Source organism: Vidua chalybeata, chromosome 7 (genome assembly GCF_026979565.1).
Source record: "Vidua chalybeata isolate OUT-0048 chromosome 7, bVidCha1 merged haplotype, whole genome shotgun sequence".
NCBI lineage: Eukaryota > Metazoa > Chordata > Aves > Passeriformes > Viduidae > Vidua > Vidua chalybeata.
Genome location: NC_071536.1, coordinates 32,823,918 through 32,847,417, shown reverse-complemented (window position 1 = coordinate 32,847,417; position 23,500 = coordinate 32,823,918). Strand labels below are relative to the sequence as shown.

Sequence of the window (23,500 nt, the reverse complement as noted above, 5' to 3'; positions counted from 1 at the left end):
CCGTCGCAGGGTTTCAATGGGCTCCTGCAGTCACTCGGGCGGACAGCATTCCGTTGCCAAGCAACTCCCTGAAAAGAAGCACATGCTGCTGCGGCGCAGACAGAGCGTGCCCGTCTGCTCCAGTGATGCTGTGGCCTAATTTCTACCTCTCTTGTGCTGGATACAAAAGGGAACATCTCCGGAGTTGAGGGTTAGGGAGTACTGAATTCTCTGCACTTTTTTTTTTGTTGTTTGTTTTTCCCCGCTCTCCTGATCGGGTGCGTCCCCCTCCATCTGAGGGCCCCCAGAAGTCATGCATGTCTAATCTGCATGCATGCGTTTGGGACTGCTCCCTGGGCTTGCAGAATACTGACAACTTTCTGTTAGCTTTTGGCTGAGTTAATAGTACTTATGGAGATCTGTTAAGCTTCCCTGTAGCTCTCCCACAAGTGCAGTTTTGCATGTAAATTCTCAAGGCCATTCATCTTTTCCTACCTGACTCTTTATTGCCTGGTTGTTTGGGTTTTTTTATACTTGCATTTAGGGAATGCAAGTATAGCCTTTCTTATTTCCCCTCCTTTCACCATGCTTTCCTGGGAACAAAGAACATCAAACTAAGAAATTCCTTTGGTTTTTGCAAAGCCTGAAGAAAGATCACTGCTTTATCCATGGATTTAGTTTTGGGACTGCCTAATCTTCTCAAAAGACGGACCCATACGTATTCAGATTTTGTGGTTTGAACTCAGCCCTGCAATCACAATCCTCCACTGTCTGTTATAGACAGTATTATTCTTAGGTAAAAACCAGCAGTCAGACAAGAGGCAAATTTCCTTACATCTACTGCTAGCTCCCTTAAATTTCCTGTTAGCGTGTTTTCCATAGGAAGGTTGCCTATGCTAGTTGCCTGTTGTCAGTTGTGGTACCAACTCAGCAGCTCACTCAACCTGCAAGCAAACCTGAACCTCAGAGAGAAGCTGCACTGTATTCAGCCTGACAGAGTCTAATATTGCTCTGGTGCTCTGGGTATTCCACCAATCCTCCCCTCACTTCTGGATCAAGTCTGAAGTCCCAGTCCTAATTTACAAATCCCTAATTTGGTCAGTGCACACCTACTTTAAGGGCAGCCAAGAACCCTCATCCACTGATCCCTGGAGTCAGCACTGTACTACAGATCCCTTCCAGCATAGCTACATCAACACAGCTGTGACAAAGCATAACCTCCAGCTGCCACTGCTGCACCAGTAAATGCCTGGTTCACCCTCCTTTCTGCCACCAGAGCAGCACATTTGTCAGCTTTGTTTGTGCCTTCAGAAGTGTCCTGGAATTAAACAGGCAAAATTCAGTGGCATGGGAAAACATGTAAATCACAGATGCCCTATAATAGATAAAGCCAGGGTCAATGCCACTGTGCACATTATAAGAAAGGCCCTGAAAGACACAGAGATCCAATAGCTCTGTAGAAGAAAGGTTCCAAGCCAAATGTTCCAATTTTTTTCCAATGGCACAGTACTCAGGTGACAGCAGACACTTCTCATTCCAGTGCACTTAACGCGTGAAGCGCTGTGGATAAGACTCTGCTTATCTTTTCCTGATCTCCTACACAAAAAATCAGAACTGTTCAACTGTGTGGCAGCAACAGTAAACTCAAATGCACTTGGTAAGTCTCATCCTTGTGGAGCAGAAGAATCCTTTCTTCAGTCCCTGAGAGTGTCATGCACTACCAAATCAGCAAATTATTTACAAAATGTTTTGAGACCATCTGGAAAGAAAGGTGCTATATACAGGCACAACAACAGTTAGGACTTGCATGAGTCACACATACACAGCTTTCAGTATTGCACAACTCCTTGAACATCCCTCTTCCCCAAACACTCTCTATAAGATGAAACATGTGGGACTTTTCTCCCTCAAAAATAGAACAGCAGTAAAGAAACAGTAAAGTGTCTTAATATTACATTAAAAATTCACACCCCCATTTGAAGTCAGTCTGAAGGGCAAAATAAGGCCTCAGAACTGCTTCTGGCCACGGCAAAGCTAATTAAAAAAAAAAAAATTTAGATTATCCTTTACCAAACAGGTAATGAACTAAAGTTAAAAACACAAGCCAAATTGCCATACAGACACCAACTTCTTACTTATTGTCCAGAGGCAGTCCATGTGTTTTTCTATGTATTTTTGGATCCTGCATTAATTCAAGATGATACTACAGTTTGGCCCATGGCCAGAAACTGGCAAGTGAAATAATGTTCCAGTATATGCACTGTGAACACACAGCTGGCTTCAAAGGGAAATGGACTAATCCTACTTCATTTCCCTTCTTCAGTATGTGTTTAAAGAGCTTTGGTGCACTGAAGGAAATCGACCAGAATTCATTAGTTCCCTTCTGATTCAGCTCATTGCTGCTGGAAAGGGAAACAAGTCGGAATTGCAGGATCCTACTCAATTTCCTTTCGGAGCAGACTTTAAGCCAATTCTGCTCTCAGTTGTACACACACAGATATTCACTAATGATGCATAAATTCAAATGCAATACCTCTCCAAGCTGCCTAAACATATGAAGACTATGAAGGGAAGAAGAATTAAATAATCTATCGGACTTCATACCATGGAGAACTTTTGGCTGAGAATATTCCTGAGAAAGAAACTCAGAAATTGGGAGAACTTCTACAAAGAGACACTGGAGTAAGGAGAGATAGAAAAACCCAGGTGAGACTAGGAAAAGATCACAATGAAGGAAAAAAAAATTTTAATACATCATATTCATTTTCTGTTATCCAATGAAAAATTACAGCAAACTAAAACACTTTAACAGCTAAAGCGAATGCTAGGGATGATTTTGAAGCTATTTGGAGGAGGTTTTGGAAACGGAGACATGAAGATACATCATTTGCTTTGGACAGAAAGTTTTTCTTCCCACTCATCATCAGATCTTTCAATTTGTCTCTTCAGAGTTCATGTCATATTGTATGAGCCTTCTTAAGGCTTCTGCAAAGCAATAGGATTTCAATTATTCCCTGTTCAGTTTAAGGCCACTGCTTCTGAGACCATGAGCCAGAACTAACACTCTTCCAAAGCACACCTACAATTAACCACCTGAGCAGAAAGTGTCTTGTGGCAAACAAAGCAGAGGAGAAGAAAGCTACAGGGTTCATGATGGGACCATGGCTTCACTTGAGTCAAATAAGCACATGTAAAAAAACACTTTTTGTAACTGTAGTGAGGACAAAGAAGTATTATTGCTGTAATGAACTGTCTCTTAAGCTTGAACTGTAATACTTTAAATACTGAGCAGCCTTATGAATTTGGTTTCCCCACTAATTACAAATCCATTAGCTTGAAGCAGTATGCTGCAAAGAAAATGGGCCTCGGAGCTGAAATCAGCCAAAAAGCCTTTAAATTATCAACACTGTCTCTCAGATGGGTGACTCCAAACTCCTCAGGTTTTAGCAGTTTTCATTGTCTGAAATTCTAGGGCTGTTTGGGGAGCTCTATGTGACAAATTAAAAATTTAATTCCTTACCAGTTAGCTGCAGAAATCCAACACAGACACAATTTATATCCTGCACTAATAGCTTCTCAGCACAGGAAAAGGAAGGACAATTAGAGAGCAAGTAATGGCTCAGTGATTCTGTAGAACACTGTACCACCTACAGAGCCAGTTAAAATGAGATTATTTTCCTTTGTAATTCTATGTCAACCTCAGTTTACAGCTTTAACTTTTATCATTAGACCACAATTTAAGATGTTATTCAGCCCACTCTAGAAAAAGCTATATGACATATATAATTTACAGAGACTGACAGCTTCATATAGACCCACTGGGATAGGCACAGCAATAACAGACAATCCATTCTCTTAGCATGTACAATTTTATTTTCTCACTCCAAAGACAAAGGTTGAGTGTCCCATCCCTCTTTATGAATATATATTGTAAAGGAAGAAACCTGTTACCACTTGTGGATATCATCACAAATGAAAAAAAATATTTGAATCAAAGATATTTTACAGCTCAAACATTCAAAGTCAAAACCAGTTTATTAGGCATTATCCTCGTTTTTATTGGTTAATGTGCTTTAAAGTACATGACATTAGATCATACATAGGCAATTCTAGCTCAGTTAGGTCAGCCAGTATATTTTTAAAATTCTTTCTTCTTTGCCACATTTATGTCTCTGTTATTATTATTCTTATTTGCTAAACTGATTACACAAAAGATTTCCTTTTATATTGCCTTTTGTATTGCAAACCCAGCATTCTCCTTCTTCCTACCTGCCCCATTTTGTTGTCTTTCATAAAGAACCATTTCCTTTTGTTCATGCTATGCATACATATGACTTAAAGTTCATTTAGTATCACCACAGAATTCAAATTTCCCTTCAAACGGAGTAAATTGTTCTGGAAAAGACTATAACTAAGCCCTTAACAGACATGAGACTTTTGTTTTCTCTGTCAGAAATACTTCAGCTTGCAAAACAACAAAACCTTCCCTTGATTCCTAATGTAAAAAGGCATGGGTTCCTTTTGTGAAAATAAAATTGAAGGGCAGAATGAGAAATGTGGTTCAATAACCTACCCAACCGCAGAGAAGGAGTTACTATTTACAAATTGGAGTTAGTGTATGGCAAGGAGAATTGGGCTCTTGGAGACATAACAGGAAAAGAAAACTTCCCTTGATTTACATCAGAGATGTCTCTTAGACTTTGTAGAGGAGGCAGTGAAATACTGAGGGAGAAAAATTAAATCCAGTGGCAAGGGTAGAACGCAGTGACAGAGAGTAGATGCCTGCCCCTACTGCCATTCCTTAACAGGTACCAAATGACCACATTTGTCTGCAAGCAGGACTTAATACACTGTGGAGACTGATACAATCTGTCCAGTGGAGGAAAGAAGGGAAAAGAAAGCAACCAGGGACCAGGAAATATCAAGTCTTCCCACTGTGCACTGCACACAGTGCAAATGCTTGTGGAGACCACCCTGGCCACTGCATGTTGTTTGAACAACTCATCCTTCTATTTATCCACAATTAGGAGGGAAGGAGATTGTGGATATCCAGAGATTGTGGATACCACATGGCCTTACAGCGACCTTGCTAACAGGGTCCCTGGAAATACATGATGGTTACTTCAACTTACAGACATAGATGTGTCCCCTGCATTTATCAACCATACATCCTAGTGCCAATACCGTTTTTTAGACATCACAAACTGAGAAGAGTTAGATGATTCCATGATAAGAGATTTGCTATCTACAAACTTATTCTCACTGAGAAGCTTACCCTATGGCTTGTCAGTATTATCCCATCCCTTGATTCTTCAAATATAAAATATCACAAATCACTAGCAACATTCCCTCTAAGCAACAGTCTCCTAAGCATGAGGTTCAGAATTTTGACATTTCTAAAACACCAACATATTTCTCAATTAATTGCCAAACGCATGCTTTAGTAATTGTGCCCAAACCAAGAAAAAGGAGTCTTTTTACAGAAAGCCCAGGAACTAAACTCTAAGTGAAAAAAAAAAGAATGTATTAAAATTTTCATCATCTCTTCAACCTTGGATTAAGCAGGTATCTACTTACCTGAGATTTAGAAAGATTTCAAATAGAATACAGCCTATTGTTATGCATTAAAAATGTGAACTTTCTGTATGAGAATATCCTCACTTGCTTTACTGTACCAATCAGAATATGTGATGTGTATCTACTGAGAAATGTGCAGAAATCAACCCACCACAGCTATTAGAAAATGTTGTGTTTGACACTAACCGATCCAGCTGGCTTCTTTACTTTCTCAATAGCCTTTGTAACTTCCTTGAGTTGTTTTCTAAGGTCTTCCTTTGGCTTGTCATGCTTACTGCACTAGGAGAGGGAGAAACAAAGCAATTTTAAAGCTTGCTGAGAAGTACTTCATGTGCTATTAACAGTGACCTTCCCACTCCCAATTCTATTTGTTCTTCTTCCTCTACAAAGTGAGTCAAATCTTTCAGTTTAAAATCTGAGCATTCTTCAACAATCAGGTCTCTGAGAAAAGCATTCAAAACTGAGTCCTGACATGTCCTGGCCTTCTGGAAAGCTTAGAGCCCCATTCTAAGAAAGCAACGAAGAGTCACTCCTTAGCAGGTTGAAATCTACTGATGAATTAGAGTACAACCCAACTCTGAGCACCTTCCCACCGGGTACAGGAAGTGTTAATCACAGCAGTGCCAGTCTCCAGTGCAGAAAACCCAAGGGCACATCTCAGGAGGATTCACATCACAGACAAACATGCCTTTGCAAACGGCTGTGCCCTAGGCTACTGTCCACTGGCTGTTCCTCAGCTCTTCATCAGGCTCACTTCAGAGGAAGCAAACCCTTATCAGAGGAAATCACTAACCTTTATCTCTGCTGTATGTTCATCTGAGCATTTCTCACTGTGTTTCAAGTAAGGTCACCAGGTAAACAAACACCAGAGCTTGATAACCTGGATGACTTTGTCTGGAATGGACAGTGGTGCTTTACAGGGGTAGTTCTGTCTGAGAGTGTGGCTTCACACTGAACTTAGGTGTAAATATAGGTGACCACAGAAGCTGACCTGTCAGACAGCTCTGGGAACAGCCACTCCCTCCCAGCTCAGTGACAGAAAAGATTTGTCCCTGGCTCACTGTTAGGTAGTCACGAGGGCAAATTTGTAGATTCTCAGATTCTTCATCCACATGATCTTCTGGGGATTTTTTTGTACCTTGACCCTTCAAGTGATAAAAGCATGTACCCAGTTCTTGAATCTAATGCTCAGTTTTGCTAACTTTTCCTCCCCAAGGAAGGCAGTTGAAGCTTTAGCTTTGTGCTACTGTCTGTCTTAAGCTGACAGACAAAAAAAAAAAAAAAAAGCATGCCAGTCTTTGTTAACTGAATAACTACAACAAAGGTAAAGCCACTGCAAACCTGGATAGCAGACAAAGCAAATTCAAAGGTGGGCATTTTAAGTATATTTCACAAGGTGTAACTTAGTATCTTTCATATCTTATTTTCCAGTTAGATGGATTCAAGTCTACAGATCATGAAACCCAGAATGTAACTACAAAAATTTGAAAATCTAACAGACAGACCTTGACAGTCACATAGTCAAATCACATACAGAAGCCAAGGAAAATTAACAGGAATATCCTCTACAATCCAGTAGGAAGAGCCATCTATCAAGACCTGAGAAACAGAATCTTCAGAATAAAGCAACCACCACTGCTGTCAGGTAATGTATTTAGTCATTCTGAATGAAGGACAGTTAAAACAAAACCCTGTTATGTAGATTTGCATTTTCATTTGTTCAAAGCAGATGGGAGATGCCACTATTTTTCTGTGTCTCTGGTACCAGTTGTTAATCATACAATCATAATGTTAGGTCTTTAAAAACCAGCAAAATGGAGAGCGGAAAGGCCCACAGTAGCACTACAGAACTATACTAACAGTTCTGTATGCCCTCCCCACAATCTGGAACACCATGAAGTTTATAAATATCTGCAAGTTTTGCTCAACAGACAAGAGGAGAGAGGAGGCACAGCAGTGAAGAGTGGCTGCAGTCTGAGCAGAGTGCAGGTCACACTGCTGTCCCCAGCCTGGCACTAGGCTGTAAGCCTGTATGTAGGCTCCATATCTTTTAATCACACTAGTTGCTCAGAGTTGAAAATTGGGATCATATTCTTGTTACTGTCACTAGAAGAAAATAAAACCCCACATATTTCCAGAACTCAGGATTGCATCACATAAAACTCTGACATATCAGGTTTGCAAAGTGAGGTGCTCAGAATGAAGGCCCAGCTATTATAGAGGTGTGATGAACTCGGCATCCTGTAATCCCACTGCCTGAAAATTAGAGGAACTTGAATTTCTAGGTATTTAGACCATTGTGAAAATCTCATTTCAATTCTGTAGAAACTACTCAATTTCAATCCCAAAAGCTACATTTATTAATCTGTTCTGACCAAATTTAAGATTTATCCTATTTCTTACTGACATGTGGGAGCCACCCATAAAGGACCACCAGTACAGACATGTGAATGATAAAAGCTTGTTTTGATTTTTTCTCCAAAATGAAAATGACCATCCTTCCTTTGTCCAAAATTCATGAGAATTCTATAAGCTGAGAACAAATAGAAGCAAATGAAAAAATCTCCCCAAATGAATGTCTGCAATTAAAAGAAATGTAGAAGAGTATGACCTTTATAATTATTCAAATTATTCAGTGTATAAATTATATAATATATAATAGATACCCAGAATTTGCTGAATATTTTTGTCAAGATCTTTCTCAAAATAAAATTTGATTTTCCTTATGATGGTGAATGCAAAAGCTGAAATCATACCTAATTCAAATCACAGCACTCTAATCTATGAAATTATCTCAGCTTTAAAAAGGAGAGGTCTGTCATGTTTGCCTGGTAGGTCTGAGAGAGAAAACTCTCAGTTCAAAAAATTGAACTCTAATGACAGAGGGTGCAGAATGACCCACATTACCTTCTGGCTAAGTACAACTTGGAGAAAGCCTTAGCAGTTTATCATCACTATATGGTAATGATGACTTTTCTCAGACACAAAGAATTACGGGTTTTATCAATGGTTCATGCCAAAACCAAGTCTTGAAAGAAATCAGCCCAAAGCAGGTGCACTGAGCTGTCAGACCTTGAAATTTGTTTTGAAACCAACCACCTGTTAGTGTAATTGTGTAGCTGTTCTTCCTGGCTTATGGGATTTCAGTTCAGCTGTTGTTCTCATGCTAACACTTATTTCCTTTAGGAATCAGTCTGTCCATTTCCACCAGCCTACAAACTTCTGTGTCACTGCCTTCACAGGCTGAGCCAATGGATAAACGCAGAATGTCTGACGGAGCACCCTTGACCAATAACACACTTTGTTTACAAAATACTTCACAATTGCTGTAAGAAAATGGCTCAAAAATAGCATTTAACATCCTCTGTGACACATTTAATAATTTAGATGACTCGTCTCTGCTTCTTGTTTGTTTCAGACAGCAACAAAGAACACTTTTAATGGGCAATCTCAAAGATCAGACTTAGTGCTGATGCCTGACTCACATCTACTGATAACAGAGCACTGTTCCTGCTGCTGAAACCAAGTCTGACTCAGGATTCCCATCACAACTTTCTGTTTCTAAAGGTTTATAACTACACCAGAAGTTGACTCTGAGTTAGAGGTTAGGAAGGATACAGAACACTTAGCTGACAAAATCTAGAAGAAAAAAATCTGCCTACATGTGAGATAAAAGTGTGAAAATTATCAGAAGGACAATGGCTTCAGATGGTTTCTGTAAATGAGAAATGTCATGTGAGAAAGAACAATGTCCTTGCACTTAAGAGCCCAGCCAGAACTGCAGTCCCTTTATGCTCCACTTTGCTGTTTTCAGCACCATTTGGACATCAGCCACCCCAGAAAAAGAACTGGACACTTGGGTAGAACAATAGCTGAGCTGTTCTTGAAAAATCTCCTGTGCCAGCCAGTCCCACTCATCTGGCAGCTCCACACTGCCCTCCAGGGAGGGCCATCCTCAAACTTACCGTGTTTCCCTCAGTTTCCCACTGGCAGGAGAGAATTCTTTGAGAGTAAACACATAAAGCAAGTAAGAGAAATATCGCGGACATAAACATGAAAATGTGTATATTTCATGACATAAGAAGAGTAAAAAGAATTATAAAGATTAAATATTCCATGTGTTCTTATTCATGCATAGATAACTGTCATCCAAATGCCTTTTTCAAGCACCATAGGAAAGGAAACAATGAACAATTTATGGATAATAGCTCATAAATATATGCAGCATTGTATGTCCAATGCACACAGATATTTCATCAGGTACGACATGACTACTGGGTTTATGCATGATATGAAATGTGAGCTTTTTGCAGCTATTTCAAATAACTTTGGACACAAAAACTGTTGAGAAGATATCTCCTATTGAAATGTATTGCCCATCCCTGGCTGCAGAGCACATTGTCTTGTGTTTGTCAGAAGGAACATTTCCAAAATGCTTTGAGAAACTCAATTGTTATCATTGTCTGAACTTAAAAAGATTACACCTTTGTGTAGAGTTCTGTCAAAAGAAATCCTGCTGCTTATCATAAGCACGTACTTCCCCAAAGTTCCTGTTTTTTTAGGAGTTTTATTAATTGCAAATGTTGTTTACTATAGGAAAACTGTGACTGAAGCTCTAAAACAAAGAGAATAGTTGCAACTTTAATCCTTTCAATAAGCCTTTGTTTCCCATTGACTAAAAACTTCCTAAAGGAAGTAGAGCTGCGAAAATCCAGGAAGGAATTAGATTTGCCAAATTGTGTTCCTACTTGGATCTAGATGCAAAGGCTTTGTTATTCATTGTACAAATGTTTTAGCAAAAAGAGAATGATCAATTACAAAAATACACTTTTGCCAAGGTTGAAGTTATTAATAGAAGAGCTTTCCCTATCACAGAAGGCACACTATGAACTTATATAACCTACAAAAATAAAGAATATATTAATATTTTAGCTGCTCCTGCATTCTTTTTTTCCTCAGTGGCATGTTTTTTTCTTTTTGTTATCTAAGGCAAATTTGGATACTGGCCTGACAATCACACAAGAACCTAGATAAGTAAACAAATATGGAAAGGAAAAAATCAAAGGCAACCTCTTAATTAAATTAAGCATGCTTTGCAGCATCCAAAATAGGAGAAATCTTCAAAATCCATTTCCATGACAACAAGTAATTGCACACGAAAAAGTGTGCTATTGTGGCAATAAAGCTGAATTCCCTCAAGACCTTTCAGAGACACTACCAATTTGTTTTGTATTTTTCCCCACATGCTCTTTTTATCTCTGTACCACTTCATGCTCTCTAGGTTTTAACTTGCCAAACAAGTAGAGACTAGGTAAATATGTTCTGTTTTATTCCATAGGGCAGAGGCTATTTTAATTTCTTCTCCTAAAATAATTTAAAGGTGATTCCTACCTCCTTCCCACCAACACTGGGCATATTGCAGCTTTTGATTTCCTGGCCAATAGTATACTGGAAGATTAAAGAATATTTGAGCCACCATTTTTGTAAGATGCTGTGTAAGGACAGGTTATGGAAAGTGATGACTACTTTTAGCTTCCTGTGGTTTCAGGGAAAATGTTCTTTAGCATATTTAAGTAAAATCAACTAAATATTTTAACAAATGTCAAAGGCTTGGCCAAGCTTAGCCGCACCACTAAGTTGGAAAGGCTTCAGTCTGAGCAGGCATCAGCTGTGGTTTAACATCACACCACCTTTGGGTGCTCTGGCTCCAGCATCCTGACACAGGCTGGGCCTGAGCTTCAGCCTGAGCAGCAGCAATTGCCTCTGGATTCCTAACGAGACTGATTTATGGCTCTGCTATGGAAACGCCCACATACCATTTGTAACTTGAGACACATATAACTAAATCTTGGAATAGCTTTGGTTTATGATATTACAGGTGTTAACGCCTAAGTTTCAAGGCTATATCAGAAATAATTATTCACAACATCATAAACCTTCCTCTATGCATTTCCTTCATATAACAGAGATACGTGGGATACACCTCTAAAATCACTGAAAAGTGTTTTTATAAGATCAAATTGTAACAGGAGAAAGAAGTGAAGCGAAGAGAAAAAAAGAGATTTTCTGCATTCCACTTTTCATCACAACAGTTGACAACCCCCTCCCTCCCTTGAAGATGGGAAAGCCAATTTTAATTTAAACTACAAACTGTTGACCAGGCCTCAGCTTGGCTTTGCAATTCACTATATGCCTGAGGGATAAATTATTTAGCATTAGCACATGGTATGTCATGTCTCGTTACTTAAGTGGAGGATGGCCTCCATCCAGCTGCACCCCCGGGGCCCCCCGATTGGCTGTGGGTGATGTCATTTCCATGTGCTAATCCTGGGCCAGGCCCTTGGGGACAGCGCTGGCCGCTGCCCCCCCGGCGCCTCCGCCTCGCAGCCGGGCCCGGCTCCGGCTCTGCCCGCACTTATCGCGCCCAGGTTCACCGCAGGTACTGCCCCCACCGCACGGCTGGCAGTGCCAGCGCCGTGAAACAGAAGGTGCGGCAGATGAGCTGCGCCGCCTGCGCGTGATGGTTTGTGTTCTTCACAGAGGATCTGTAATCAATTCAGTGAGATGGAAAACAAATTTTCGCTGCAGACCCGAGCTAAGTGGAGAATTTCGAGGGGTTTATTTAATCACATACTAAATTATTCTTAATTTCACTTTTCTGTTTTTCTATTTTCAGTGTACTACAGATTTTTGCTCAAAAAAAACCTATTTCCACACTGCAAGACAAAAGGACCCTGGACAAATGATCTGAGAGCATGAACTCTGCAAAATGCTTTTTCTGGATGTTTTGCAATTGAATAATTAGCCACAATGCCCTTTAAAAGGCCATATTTTGTTTTCACTTAGCACCTTTATTATATTTAAAGGGTTTTTCCTTCAGAACCACCTTCGGGTCATTTGCCCCAGGGGAAATACTCATGCTAGTCACCATTGGAAGGCTCCCAGCACAGAAATAAGAGTTACAGGGCTGGTTTCTTCTGATTGAATTTCACAGCAAAGTCGGTGAAATGCCAAGAATTACAGAGCACTGTGTCGTGCAGGTGGTACCGTCTGCTCCGTGGTGAGGCACAAGATTTGCATCTGTCTGTTAGTTCAGGTTCAGGTTGAGCAGTGGTTCGACGTGACAGGTAACAAGAGACACAACTGACACAGAAATCCACATGCTTTGTTATTGTTACACTAGCACTTAAGCATGATATGTGTACCCCACCATAAGAACTTCGTTTCTTGTGGCGAGGAATGAAAACTGACAGTGATTTGCCTTCTCTGCCACTGAATCTTAGCTCTTTTCAACAGTGCATGAGAAGAAAGGATTTTGTGAAAGCTGTGCGGTCTCACGGTGAAGTGATAATTCTCAGAGACAGAGGCAGAAGGGGAACTTTGCAAGGGGATTCCACAAGAAGAGATGTTGAACCAGTGCAGTACAAAATGCTGCAAAATAAACAACTGTAGGACAGGAAATGAAGAACTCTAATCGATACCACAAAAGGGATTAGTTAGTCAAATGTGAAAATTCAAAACTAGAATTTAAATCAGGACCGCTAACTCTTTCTCGCCCTGCACAAAATAAACAATCTATAAATTCGCCAGCTGCATCCAGCTTTGATTTCTGTCATTTCAAAGCTGGCACCTGCAGCCAGTCCTGGCTCAGAACTGTAGCATTGCTTCAAGCAAGCACCCAGCTGGAGGGAAACACCTGCATTTGCACTATTGCTCATCCTCTCAAAAGTACCAGACCTACTTGTAGCTAACTAATAAACAGCTATTTATAAACAGGGTGATTGGGCAAGAGCTCAGAACTGCTACCACGGTAAGCACTGGGAAGCTACATTTGCTGGCCTAATAGAACAAAAGTGCATTTCGATTTGGCTCCACACTCATTAGCTGGCCACCTCAACATGTTTATTTATATGCACATAAATATCTTCAAGGCGGGTGCCAAGAGAATGGTGCCAGACCCATTTTGGTGGTGCCCAGCAGCAGGACGAGGAGCACTGGCCATGAACTAAAAAAGAAAGTTTCACCTCCACATAAGGAAGAACTTTACGTTGAGGATGGCAGAGCACTGGAACAGCTGCTCAGGGCGGGTGTGGAGTCTCCCTCTCTGGGTACATCCCAAACCCACCTGGACGCGTTCCAGATAACCCTGCAATGGCGGGGGTGTGGACTGAGTCATATCCAGAAGTCCCTTTCAACGCAAACAATTCTGTGATTCTCTGGTGTTACCTCTGGCCACAACGTGATGGACTGTGGAGCAGGGCGAGCGAGAACCAAACCCACCCTGCCTCGGCGCTGCCCAGCCCAGCAGCATTCGCCTCAGCATCCTCAGCGCGGGGCGGGAGGCGGCTCCCTGGAGCACGGCTTCTGAGGGGAGCGCGGAGCCGCCCGCCCCGCCGCAGCCGCGCTGGCAGCGCGGCAGAGCGGCCCCGCCCTCAGCCCGCCCTGAGGGCGCCGCGGGGCGCGCGCGCTGCGGGAGGCGGGCAGCGCGTGCCGGGGGCAGCTCTCGCGATACGCTCGGCCGGCGCCGGGCGGGGCAGGGGCAGGCGCGGCGCTCTCGCGAGAGCCGGGCGCGCGGAAGCGGCGCGGCGTGTGCGCGGCTGTGTCGTGAGGGTCCGTGTGGCGCCGTGAGGGCCGCGCCGGCCGCCGCAGGATGCCGAGCGCCGCCGGCCGCAGGCAGGGCCAGGACCGCGACCGCCGCCCGGAGAACGAGGACTCGTCGGCGGCTGATGTGGGTCTCCGCAGGGAACGCGGCGGGCGCGCTGTTGAGGCTCCCCGGGGTGGGGGGCTGGGCCCAGGCGGGGTTCGGCCGAGCCCGGGGGCACAGCTGCCTTTGGCTTTACCTTGCCTGTCCCCCCACTCCCCCTTCGCCGGGCCCAGCCTGTGATTCCCTGAGGAGCTCTACTCCCCCCAAAAACACCTGGGCTGCTCCTCACCAGCTGGAGGTTTCTGCAGGGGCTCTTGCTGGCCTGGCCTGCCTTGTACCTGAAGATCGCAGAGCAGTGCTGCAAAACTGTAGGCCGATGCTTCTTCAAGAAGAACAAAGTACTAACAATGAGCATCAGTTCATTTTGTTATAAAGTAATTTATGATTATTGTTGCGTCAGCAACAAGGATAAGGAATTCCAAGTGTTGGTGGCTTCCCTAAAGTTATAAATATGCCACAATTCATCAAAAGCAGACAAGCAAAGACTCTCCCCAAATAAAGTATTTAGTAGAACTTTGGTTCATGTACTGAATAGAATAAAATGAATAAACCAAGGGATTTTATTTGGAAAATTAGTGGGAAACCGGAATTGTGATATTTTGATGAAAATTGCCTTCCTCTGTGCCGTACCTGACAGATTTTTTTACAATTAAGCTCCATTGGCCTGTGATAATTCAGTGTGCTTGAATATGGGAAGGAAATATTTAATCTATCTAACGTAGGACTCAAATATATTTTGAGGAGTTGGCTGTTTGTAGAGGTAATCACATTAACTTTCTGTGTAACAAGTAATGATCGTCATGTGTGGTTGCTGTTGCTGGAATTTTTTTTTTTTTTTCATCCAGGGCACAATTTTCTTCTCTCTCTTGTGTATCTCTTATGAGTCCAAAATGCATTTTTAAAATATTATTGTTAATTGTTTCCCTCAGTTAACTCTGTGATGATGATGTCCAGTTTTTTTGAGTGTGCTTCTTTGATATATGTTTCTCACCTCCATTCTAGGATTATGCTAAGGAGAGATATGGAGTGTCATCAATGATACAATCCCAAGAGAAACCAGGTCAGTTGAAAAATAAAAAAGTTTTTGCAAGAGAGGGGGTGGGAAAGAAGAAAAAAGAAATTACCTACTAAATACCTTCAGTACTTCCTTCAGAAATCATTTAGCAAACTTTTTCATTCAAATCCCGCTGGCATTTTCCCCCTTTATTGGGATACATTTGGCACTTGTGAGACACTTGAATTTGGAGTGCCATGTCCAGTTTTGGGCTCTCCAGTGCAAGGAAGGCATTATTAACATTTTGTAGCCAGTCCAGTGGAGAGCTACCATGCTGCTCAGGGGCTGGAGCACAGCCTCTGAGGGAGCTGGGCTTGTTCAGCCTGGAGAAGAGGAAGCTGTGGGATGATCTTACAGTTTAAATCTACTTAATGGGAGGGTGTAGGAAAGATAAGGCCAGGCTTTGAAGGTGTGTGGTAATTGGACTGGAGGTCATGGACACGAGTCAGAACAGGAAATTGTGATTGGAGGAAAGAAAAAAAAAGTTGTGAATATGGTTGAATATTGGAGCTCAGTCCTGGGTTGAGAGGAGTCTCAGTCTTTGCCCTTGCCTGGACCGTGCCTTAAACAGTTTGTCAGTTTTGTGTCTGTCCATCACTGCAGACTATTTTAAAAATTATTAAATTACTGTGAATTATAATGTACTGAGTCCAGAGATGTCAGGTTTTTTTCTGTGTTTGGAGTAAGTTCTGCTGTGACTTACTACAGCAGTGCCCTCTGTCTGAGTATGATCTGTCTGCTTATGCAGCCTTCCATTTCTCCTGTATGTGTGCACCAAATCCATTAATTTTGGATATTAGTATGTATAGGTTTTAATCAGTCATATCACTCTGAATTCAGGAAATCCTGATTTTCTCCTGATGGGGAATTGGGATTCAGGAAAACTTAGCGGCTAGACAGCAATCTCCCAGGCCAATATGCCAAGGAATATTAATCTTTGTATTAAATTCAGTGCATGAAACGGTAATGAGGGAAAGTAACAGAGCGGCTTCTTGTAACTTCTTCATAGTAAAATGTAAAACAGTAAGATCATCTGTGATTAGGTGATTTTTTTTCTCATTTGAGTGGTTGTTTTGGTTGATGCCCCTTTCGGAAGGGAAATGCAGAATGTAGGGAAGAGAAGCAGTCACAAGAGCACTCATAGTTTGAAAACAACTGAAGGGGAGCTTTTTATCAGGAATGTAAAGGGACAAGAAAATCAGCAGAGACTGCATTAGCAGTCATTGTTGAATACAATCCATTCTAGCTGCCAGAGCTAGAGCTAGGAGCTGGAGTTGAACCATGCTGGAAGCAGCCCAGCTCTGTGTTTCCTCTCCTGGATTCACATCCCAGAGCAAACAACTGTGGGGGGGACCCGAGATGGCAGATCAAGTCCTGCTGTCATGGACAAATGCCAACTGTCTCATATTCAAAAGAAACACTCAAAAGTACTGGGTAAAAAAGTATGTTGAGAAGGAAAATGGTGAAAGCTACAGGAAATTATATTAAAAAGACTGAGTGTCATATTTAGTTGTGTGGACTCCTTGACCTTTCATCCTTGTTTAAAAAAACTTCTCAGTGTGTGGACAGTGTTGAGTGAGTTTTCCATTTGGCTTAAAATGCAATCTACAGCACTCCTGCTGTTATGTAATTTTAGAAAGTGGTTATCCAGAACACCAAAAATTAGGTAACAATAAAGAACAAAATGTGTATAACAAAAAAGCTGAAGATCAGCCTAGTCCTTTCCTTGAGACTAATGCACTTTTATTTACAGATTCAATAGCTTCTGCCAGGGAGAGCTCTTGCCAAAGGGTTTACAAGAGGGTGAGATATTACTTGTCATCAGTAGCTCCCCAAAGTGTTCTACTTGCCTTGGATGTCTTGGAGAAGCTGCTGCTGGGGACAGGGAGTGGTGGAGAAGCACAGATAGGCGTGTTCCCATCTATCTGAAGTGTATTCATTTTGTTTCTGAAGTTTGTGTGAAGTCTCTGAAGTCTGCCTGCCATTTCTAAATCAGAGTAGCCCATGGTGGTACGAGGTGTGCAGCCCACACAGCATCTGGTGAGTAGAGCCAGCACAGCACAGCCCTGGCTGGCAGCTCAGAGGTGGCTACAGGAGTGCTGCTGTTCTGCTTACTCCAGTTGCTGTACTGTCTTGGAATCACTGGCTGTACAGGGTACTCACACAGCTTACAGTGATCAGAACAAGTTGTTCTTCTTTTCCAAGGAGTAAGCTTATTGTCCTTTTGCCATACTGATAGATTCTTGTTCCTCTGCAGGCAAATCAAAACTTTTCTCAAGTTCACAACTTTGTTTCTCCACCTTGCTCCGTTGAGCTCACACACATCTGTGCCTTCTTTCTTGCCCTACTTAAATCTTTCTTCTGCTTATGTTGGCTGCCCTGGCTATCTGATGTTCTTGCCTCCTGTCATGTCAGGTCTTTAAGTCCTTCCTGCATGCTTGAGACTATGATTGCTAGTCAAACTCCATTTTTGGCCATTTCTTTTTTCTCCCCTCACACCCATAATCTCATATCCCCTCCCTGGTATCTGCTTTCATCTAATACTCCTTTTGATTTTCAGGTTTTTATGTCAAACTTGCATTCTCTTTTTCAAATTTTTCCAGTACCTTGAAGATGCTGGCACTACAGAGACAGCACAAATATTGATCATAGTGTTCTAAATTCCATGATGCAGGATAAATTATCTTAGTAAACAGATTGATGTGACAGGCAGGGAATGGGGTCTGGAGGTGAAAAAGTATTGTTTTATGTATCCCACACAGCTTTTTGGACTTCTGTCCTCTACTCCCATGTTTAGAAGAGGTTGGAGTTCTAAGAGAAAAAGAAGGATATTTAGTATGTTGGAAAGAAGAGATTGGGCTATACATTAATGGAAAAAACTAGATCTGGGAAGTGTCAGTGGAGGGAAGCAAAGTGGCATAGTTGCTACATCCAGCTCATTGCAGTGGAGCACAGTGACAGGAACAGAGGCAGTGGGCACAGTGAACATCAGGATTTTTTTTTTCCTGTGAAGGTGACCAGGGATTGGTCACAGGTGACAGGTTGCTCAGGAGGAGTTTCCCTTCTTGAGAATACTAAAAAACCACCAGAACATGATCTGGGACAGCTGGCTGTATGCCACCCTGCTTGTGCATGGTGTTGGGTGGGATGACTTCCAGAGACTTCTCCCAGCCTCAGGCATTCTGTGATTATGTAATCTACTGTTGGAAGAAAGGGCTTTATTTTGTCACCTTGTGGATATTGTTTACTACCCTTTTTATGAAAGGTGAAACAGTTTTTAATAATTAATACCATATAACAATTCTTGTGTTAAATGTGTCTTTTTTACCCTTGGTGAAACATGAACTGTTAGGTATCCAAAAGACTTTAAAAAATATTTATCTAATGCAGATGGTTCCTGAAACACTAAGGTTCCATGAAAGGTGTAACACCTCCTTCTGTCTTTATGCTTCTGGAAAATGTTTTAACTTTGTAGCAATACAGCCTCAAGTTGACTGAGGTAATTTTAACTGTCTGAATATCAAGCTCTTAGAAATACTGAAGGTTGTGGATTGTGATGGTTGAATGTTTCTATAGTACTACACACAGTTTGAATATCAGAAATTGCTGGCAAATGATGACATCTTTATTCCCATTTCTACCTTCCCCAGCAGACCCACTCACACATACACACTTTATGAATATATTTGAGTCAATTTCCTGTCACGTTTCTCTGTGCACTTCCATTCTGTTGTGGATTTGATATGTGTCTGTGAAGAAAGAACTGCATTGCCCTGACATAAGCTAATAAAAGTTTTCGCTCCCCTAAAATCCCCAGTGCAGAATAACAGGCTTGCAGGGCAAGCTGTGACTGGTATTCAGAGACAGAAGGAAGGAGTCCAGAGCAGCAGATGGTAATCTGGAGCTGGCAAAAGTTGTTGGTTTTTTTCCAAAACTTTAGAAAAGTTCTGTCAGGAAAAGACTACAGTGTAAGTGTCTTAGCAAATTTAATGTTATTTTGAAACGAGGGAGAAGTTTGTGAGGAAAGAATCATGCGAGGAATAGCAGCATGCACCCAGCATATTGCTAGTTCATGATGGTTGTAGAGAATTTTTAAAGTCCTGATTTATTTAAAAATATTTTCCTTGATAACTTTTTTTCCCCTTTGATATCCAAAATCTGTCCTTTCCAAGCCATGCATTCCTGTTGTTATCTAGCTTTGCAGCTACATTGGATTTGAAGGGTTCTTCAAAGGGTTCTGATCCAGTCTTGGCTCTGACAGTGATGGTAGTGCTTGATCAGGCTGTCAAAGAGATTTTCTTGAAATGGATGTTATCCATTTTATACAGTAATACTGACATTGCTCCAAAATACTGTCGTTTTAATAGAAACAAATATTTTAAAGTTTATAGTGTAGATTTATTTGTGATTTCTTTCTGTTCTTTATTTTAAATAATGGTTATTTTACAGTTATATTCATCCTACTTATGTATGGTAGATACAGAGAGTAGTCATGTCCCCTCTGAGCCTTTGTTTTGCTGGGTTCAATACAGCAGCTTTGACCCTGCACGGTGCAGCAGGGCACACATCCCTTAGGCAGCAGAAATTCAGACTAATAAGAGCAGGTAGTACAGTGAAGTCCTATCAAAACCAGTTTAGTCATGCTGGGTTCTACCATCCGTGAACTACAGTGAGTCTTGCTGTTGGTAAAGTGCAGTTTGACCCTGCTGTGTAAGTCAGAAATGAACAATTTAAAGCTACTGCATCAAGTACAAGTCACTAAGAAAGGAAATGGGATTTTGTGTGTTTTCAGTAAGTCAGTTATGCCATTGATACAAAAACCAATGTTTTGGATTTATTATCAATTTTATCAATAGCAATGATAGAAAGTGCATTTGTTGCATTGTTTTAAGATGTGTGTTTTTTTCTGTAATTCAGATAGAGTTTTGGTTCGTGTAAAAGACTTGACGGTGGAGAAGGCTGATGAAGAGGTTTGGGTTCGTGGCAGAATTCACACCAGCAGAGCTAAAGGTGAGAGGCCTCCAGGGTTTTTGGTTTTGTTTCCTTGTTTCATTAGTACAACCTTATTGTTTATTTTGATTTCATGGCCTATTGCTTATGTCTTGCATTCAAGAAAACTTTGCCACCTGGTTACTCAGGGTTCCCTCAGTGTTACTTTGACTGGTTCTTTTCTGTTTTTCCACCTCTCTTTTTTCCCAAAAGGGAAAAGAAGATTTTGGTTTTAGCTGTGTGGAAATCACTTACGGTAATTAAAGTGATTTTTTTTACTGTATTGCTGAATAATATATGGACAGTTGTAAATAATAATAATTTTAAAATGTCATCATTCTCCTTATGGTGTTAATAGTTGTGAGGTAAAAAACTTCAAATCTTCTACAGTAAAATATACTTACATTATGAATGTATCCATTATCAGACAGGTCATATTTCTTCTGCTGCACATGTATATTTTCACCACACCTTTTCTTTGACAGGAAACAAAAATCTGATAAAATTTCAGAATTCTTATTTCGATTACCTGTATCTAATTATATCAATTTGGACTTCAAATAAGAAGCATCATCTTTCTTTAGCAAGACAAAAGGGAAGTCCTTCTGTAGGTTCTCAGCAGTGTGGGCTGTCACCCTTGGCTGTCTGACAGCCATATTTCTTCCCTGGAATCAGAAGTTCCCTCTGGAGACCAGGTTGCCATATGCAAACTTCAATAGGCTTTGGCCTTTGCAGTTGACATCACATGCTGACAACGGTTGTGCTGGTTTCAGTTATGTTTGGCAGCTCTGTAGATATAAATAACTTGTCTTTCCAAGAATTGAAAAAAAAAAAAAAAAAAAAAAAGGCATGAAGAAATTATCTTCACAAACGAAACTTAACAGTAGTCTTAAAATTTGGAATGATGCAAATTAGGGGTGAGAATCCAGTACAGAATATCATCAAAGATACCAGATTGATTTCTCTTTTTGAGAATTCATTTTCTCAAAACATGTCCATCTTAATGAGTGTCTATGCTGCAGTTGGTTAAAATAATGAACTGCATTAAAATATATACATATGGTGCACATTTAAATTTGTATTAGAATCTTGTAAACTTAAGGAGTCCTCTGTGATTTCCTCAGTAATTTTGTAATGTAAAACTCTCAGTTAATTAAAGAAATTGTCAGCTTCAAAAGCTGTGAAAGCCTTGGTCATTACATCGTGAAGTTGTTCAGACAGAAGACACTCCATCTGATTTAAATGTTACTGTTGATACTATCACTATATAAATTAGAGTATCCTTAAGGGTTTTTTTTTTTTTTTTTTGGCAATTATAGGAAGAGGTCAGGCTATTAACAGAATTCAGGATATTAGAAGCAGGAAGCTATGCAGAAAGCATATGAAAAGCAATGTAAAGTTCTGTGGTTGTTAACTGCTCTCTGTAATGCATTGATATGTGGGATCTTATATACATTGATGTCAAACACTGTAACATCTCTGTAACAAGACAATATGAACTTGAAAGAAGCTGTTGTAATCCTTCACTTCTGTTTTTGATGTTTTGAATGCTTATTTTCAAAACTCTTTTAACACAGCCTGAAGAATGAAAGCAAAAGGAATTGATCATGAGCATGAATGATCTGAATTTATTGATAGCGTCTCTTGTTTCCTCTTGGTCTGACAACACAGAACAATTCTGACATTCAGGGAATGCTGCTAGGGAATGCTATATGCTTGTTTACTTAAGCTTTGGAGAAAGAATCTTACAAGAAAAGCAAATGTTTAAGAGTAAAAAGTAATATTAGCCTTTCCCACACACAGCATGGCACTATTCCTACCACTGTGGAAAGGAAAGCCTTGCAGGAAACAGGAAAATCATTCACAAAAACAAGCTTTAGTTTTTCTCAGAAACTTGAATTTGACTCCTAAATAACCAATGTAGCCTTTATTTAACCCTGTCTGGTTCTGACCAATAAACCAAGCAAAATTAATGGGAACAACTGCAGATTCCAGCTGTCTCCTATAGCAAGTCACTCATAAAGTCTGATGAAAATTAACTGAAGGATGTGTAAAGAATGGGATGTTGGGAATTTCTGTGTGTTGTGCTAAAATTGAAGTGCACAGGGCCCTGTGTTTTGTATCATAGATTGGATAAATGTTATTTCTGGCCTTATTTTAAAGCCAGCCTAATCTACTGATCATGTTTATCATTGAAAAGCCCTTGGGAAGTGGGTCTGGGTTTGGCCAGGCAGCTGGGGCTTGTGCAGAATGTTAGACCTGAAATAGATTTTGGGTTATGAATCCAAAGGTCTATGAAACATCTAAAAATAAGAATTCCACCAAGATCAATTTAAATATTGGGTCAAATTTTATAATAAATCATGTAGAATCTTCTCTTTGCTGGCAAATTTATGTAACCATCATTTAATTTATATAACCAACATTTTTTTACCCTTCATACACATTACTTCCTTATATCCTTTTCTTTCATAAGGTCTTGTGTGATGTGGTACTTTCATCCAACACAGATGGTGGATTACTGGTTGGTTGATGTGCTTCTTTTTGGTGGAATTCTCTTACTTGTTCAGTGCCTGAACATTTTATGCATTTTACTGTGTCAGATGTTTTTAACCAAATTTCTTTTGAAACTTTTGTCTTTCAAACATTCTTGTGGGACATGGTATTGTTTTTTTTAATAGGAACTTAGAGTAGTTTACTGTTGAAGGTGAGTAAATTTGGTGCTATACTTCTCACCTAAACACCACAAAAGTATTTTGAAACACATAGAGAAGATCCTGTTGTCCAAATTTTTTCTTACTCAGATGCTTCCTTTTTTGCATCTCTTGATCTGGAAAGGCTTCTAAGCATGAGGTAGATTTGATTATGGCTGGTCTTTCTGATACTTTATTTTGAATGCCTTCAGCTCTCAGGAAAAGTTCTCTTCCCTCTTTTAATCTTTGTGGCTGGGATATTTTAACCAGTCCTGTGAGTGAGGTCCGTTTGATCGCTTATCTTCTGTGTGATTAGAAATGGTTGCGTTCTGCAAAACATCCTCTTCCTTCATGGAAACAGCTACTGTTACTCATGGCAAAGACATTTGAGTCCTTTTATAATGCAGATATTCATCAGACTTTCAGTGTTTGGGATTAAGTCCAACTGCCAGACTTTTGGATGAGGATCTGAGCAAGCTGGTCTTGGTGAAGATGTCCCTGCTT

The 23,500-nt window shown here is 40.7% G+C and overlaps 1 protein-coding gene and 2 long non-coding RNA genes across 4 annotated transcripts in view; 2 read left to right on the top strand and 1 right to left on the bottom strand.

Moving 5' to 3' along the window:
• LOC128791040 (uncharacterized) overlaps nt 1-13,897 on the bottom strand; it is a 66,043-nt gene extending 52,146 nt beyond the window's left edge. The window contains exons 1-2 of the long non-coding RNA XR_008431949.1: nt 13,783-13,897; nt 5,743-5,835 (exon numbers count right to left, since the gene is read on the bottom strand). This is a non-coding gene — a long non-coding RNA (uncharacterized LOC128791040). The remainder of the gene's footprint in view (nt 1-5,742; nt 5,836-13,782) is intronic.
• LOC128791041 (uncharacterized) lies at nt 106-9,591 on the top strand. 2 transcript variants are annotated; one of them, XR_008431950.1, is made up of 4 exons: nt 136-190; nt 1,520-1,636; nt 6,988-7,201; nt 8,975-9,591. It is a non-coding gene; the product is annotated as an uncharacterized LOC128791041 (long non-coding RNA). The 2 variants fall into 2 exon arrangements; XR_008431951.1 differs by lacking the exon at nt 1,520-1,636 and having other exon boundaries at nt 106-190.
• Nucleotides 13,898-14,120: 223 nt separating the features above from the next.
• The window catches only part of DARS1 (aspartyl-tRNA synthetase 1), a 36,834-nt gene continuing 27,454 nt past the window's right edge, over nt 14,121-23,500 (top strand). Inside the window, exons 1-3 of the mRNA XM_053947072.1 lie at nt 14,121-14,284; nt 15,263-15,320; nt 20,232-20,324. Of these exons, the coding sequence (XP_053803047.1) occupies nt 14,207-14,284; nt 15,263-15,320; nt 20,232-20,324 (229 nt within the window). The 5' untranslated portion in view covers nt 14,121-14,206. The remainder of the gene's footprint in view (nt 14,285-15,262; nt 15,321-20,231; nt 20,325-23,500) is intronic.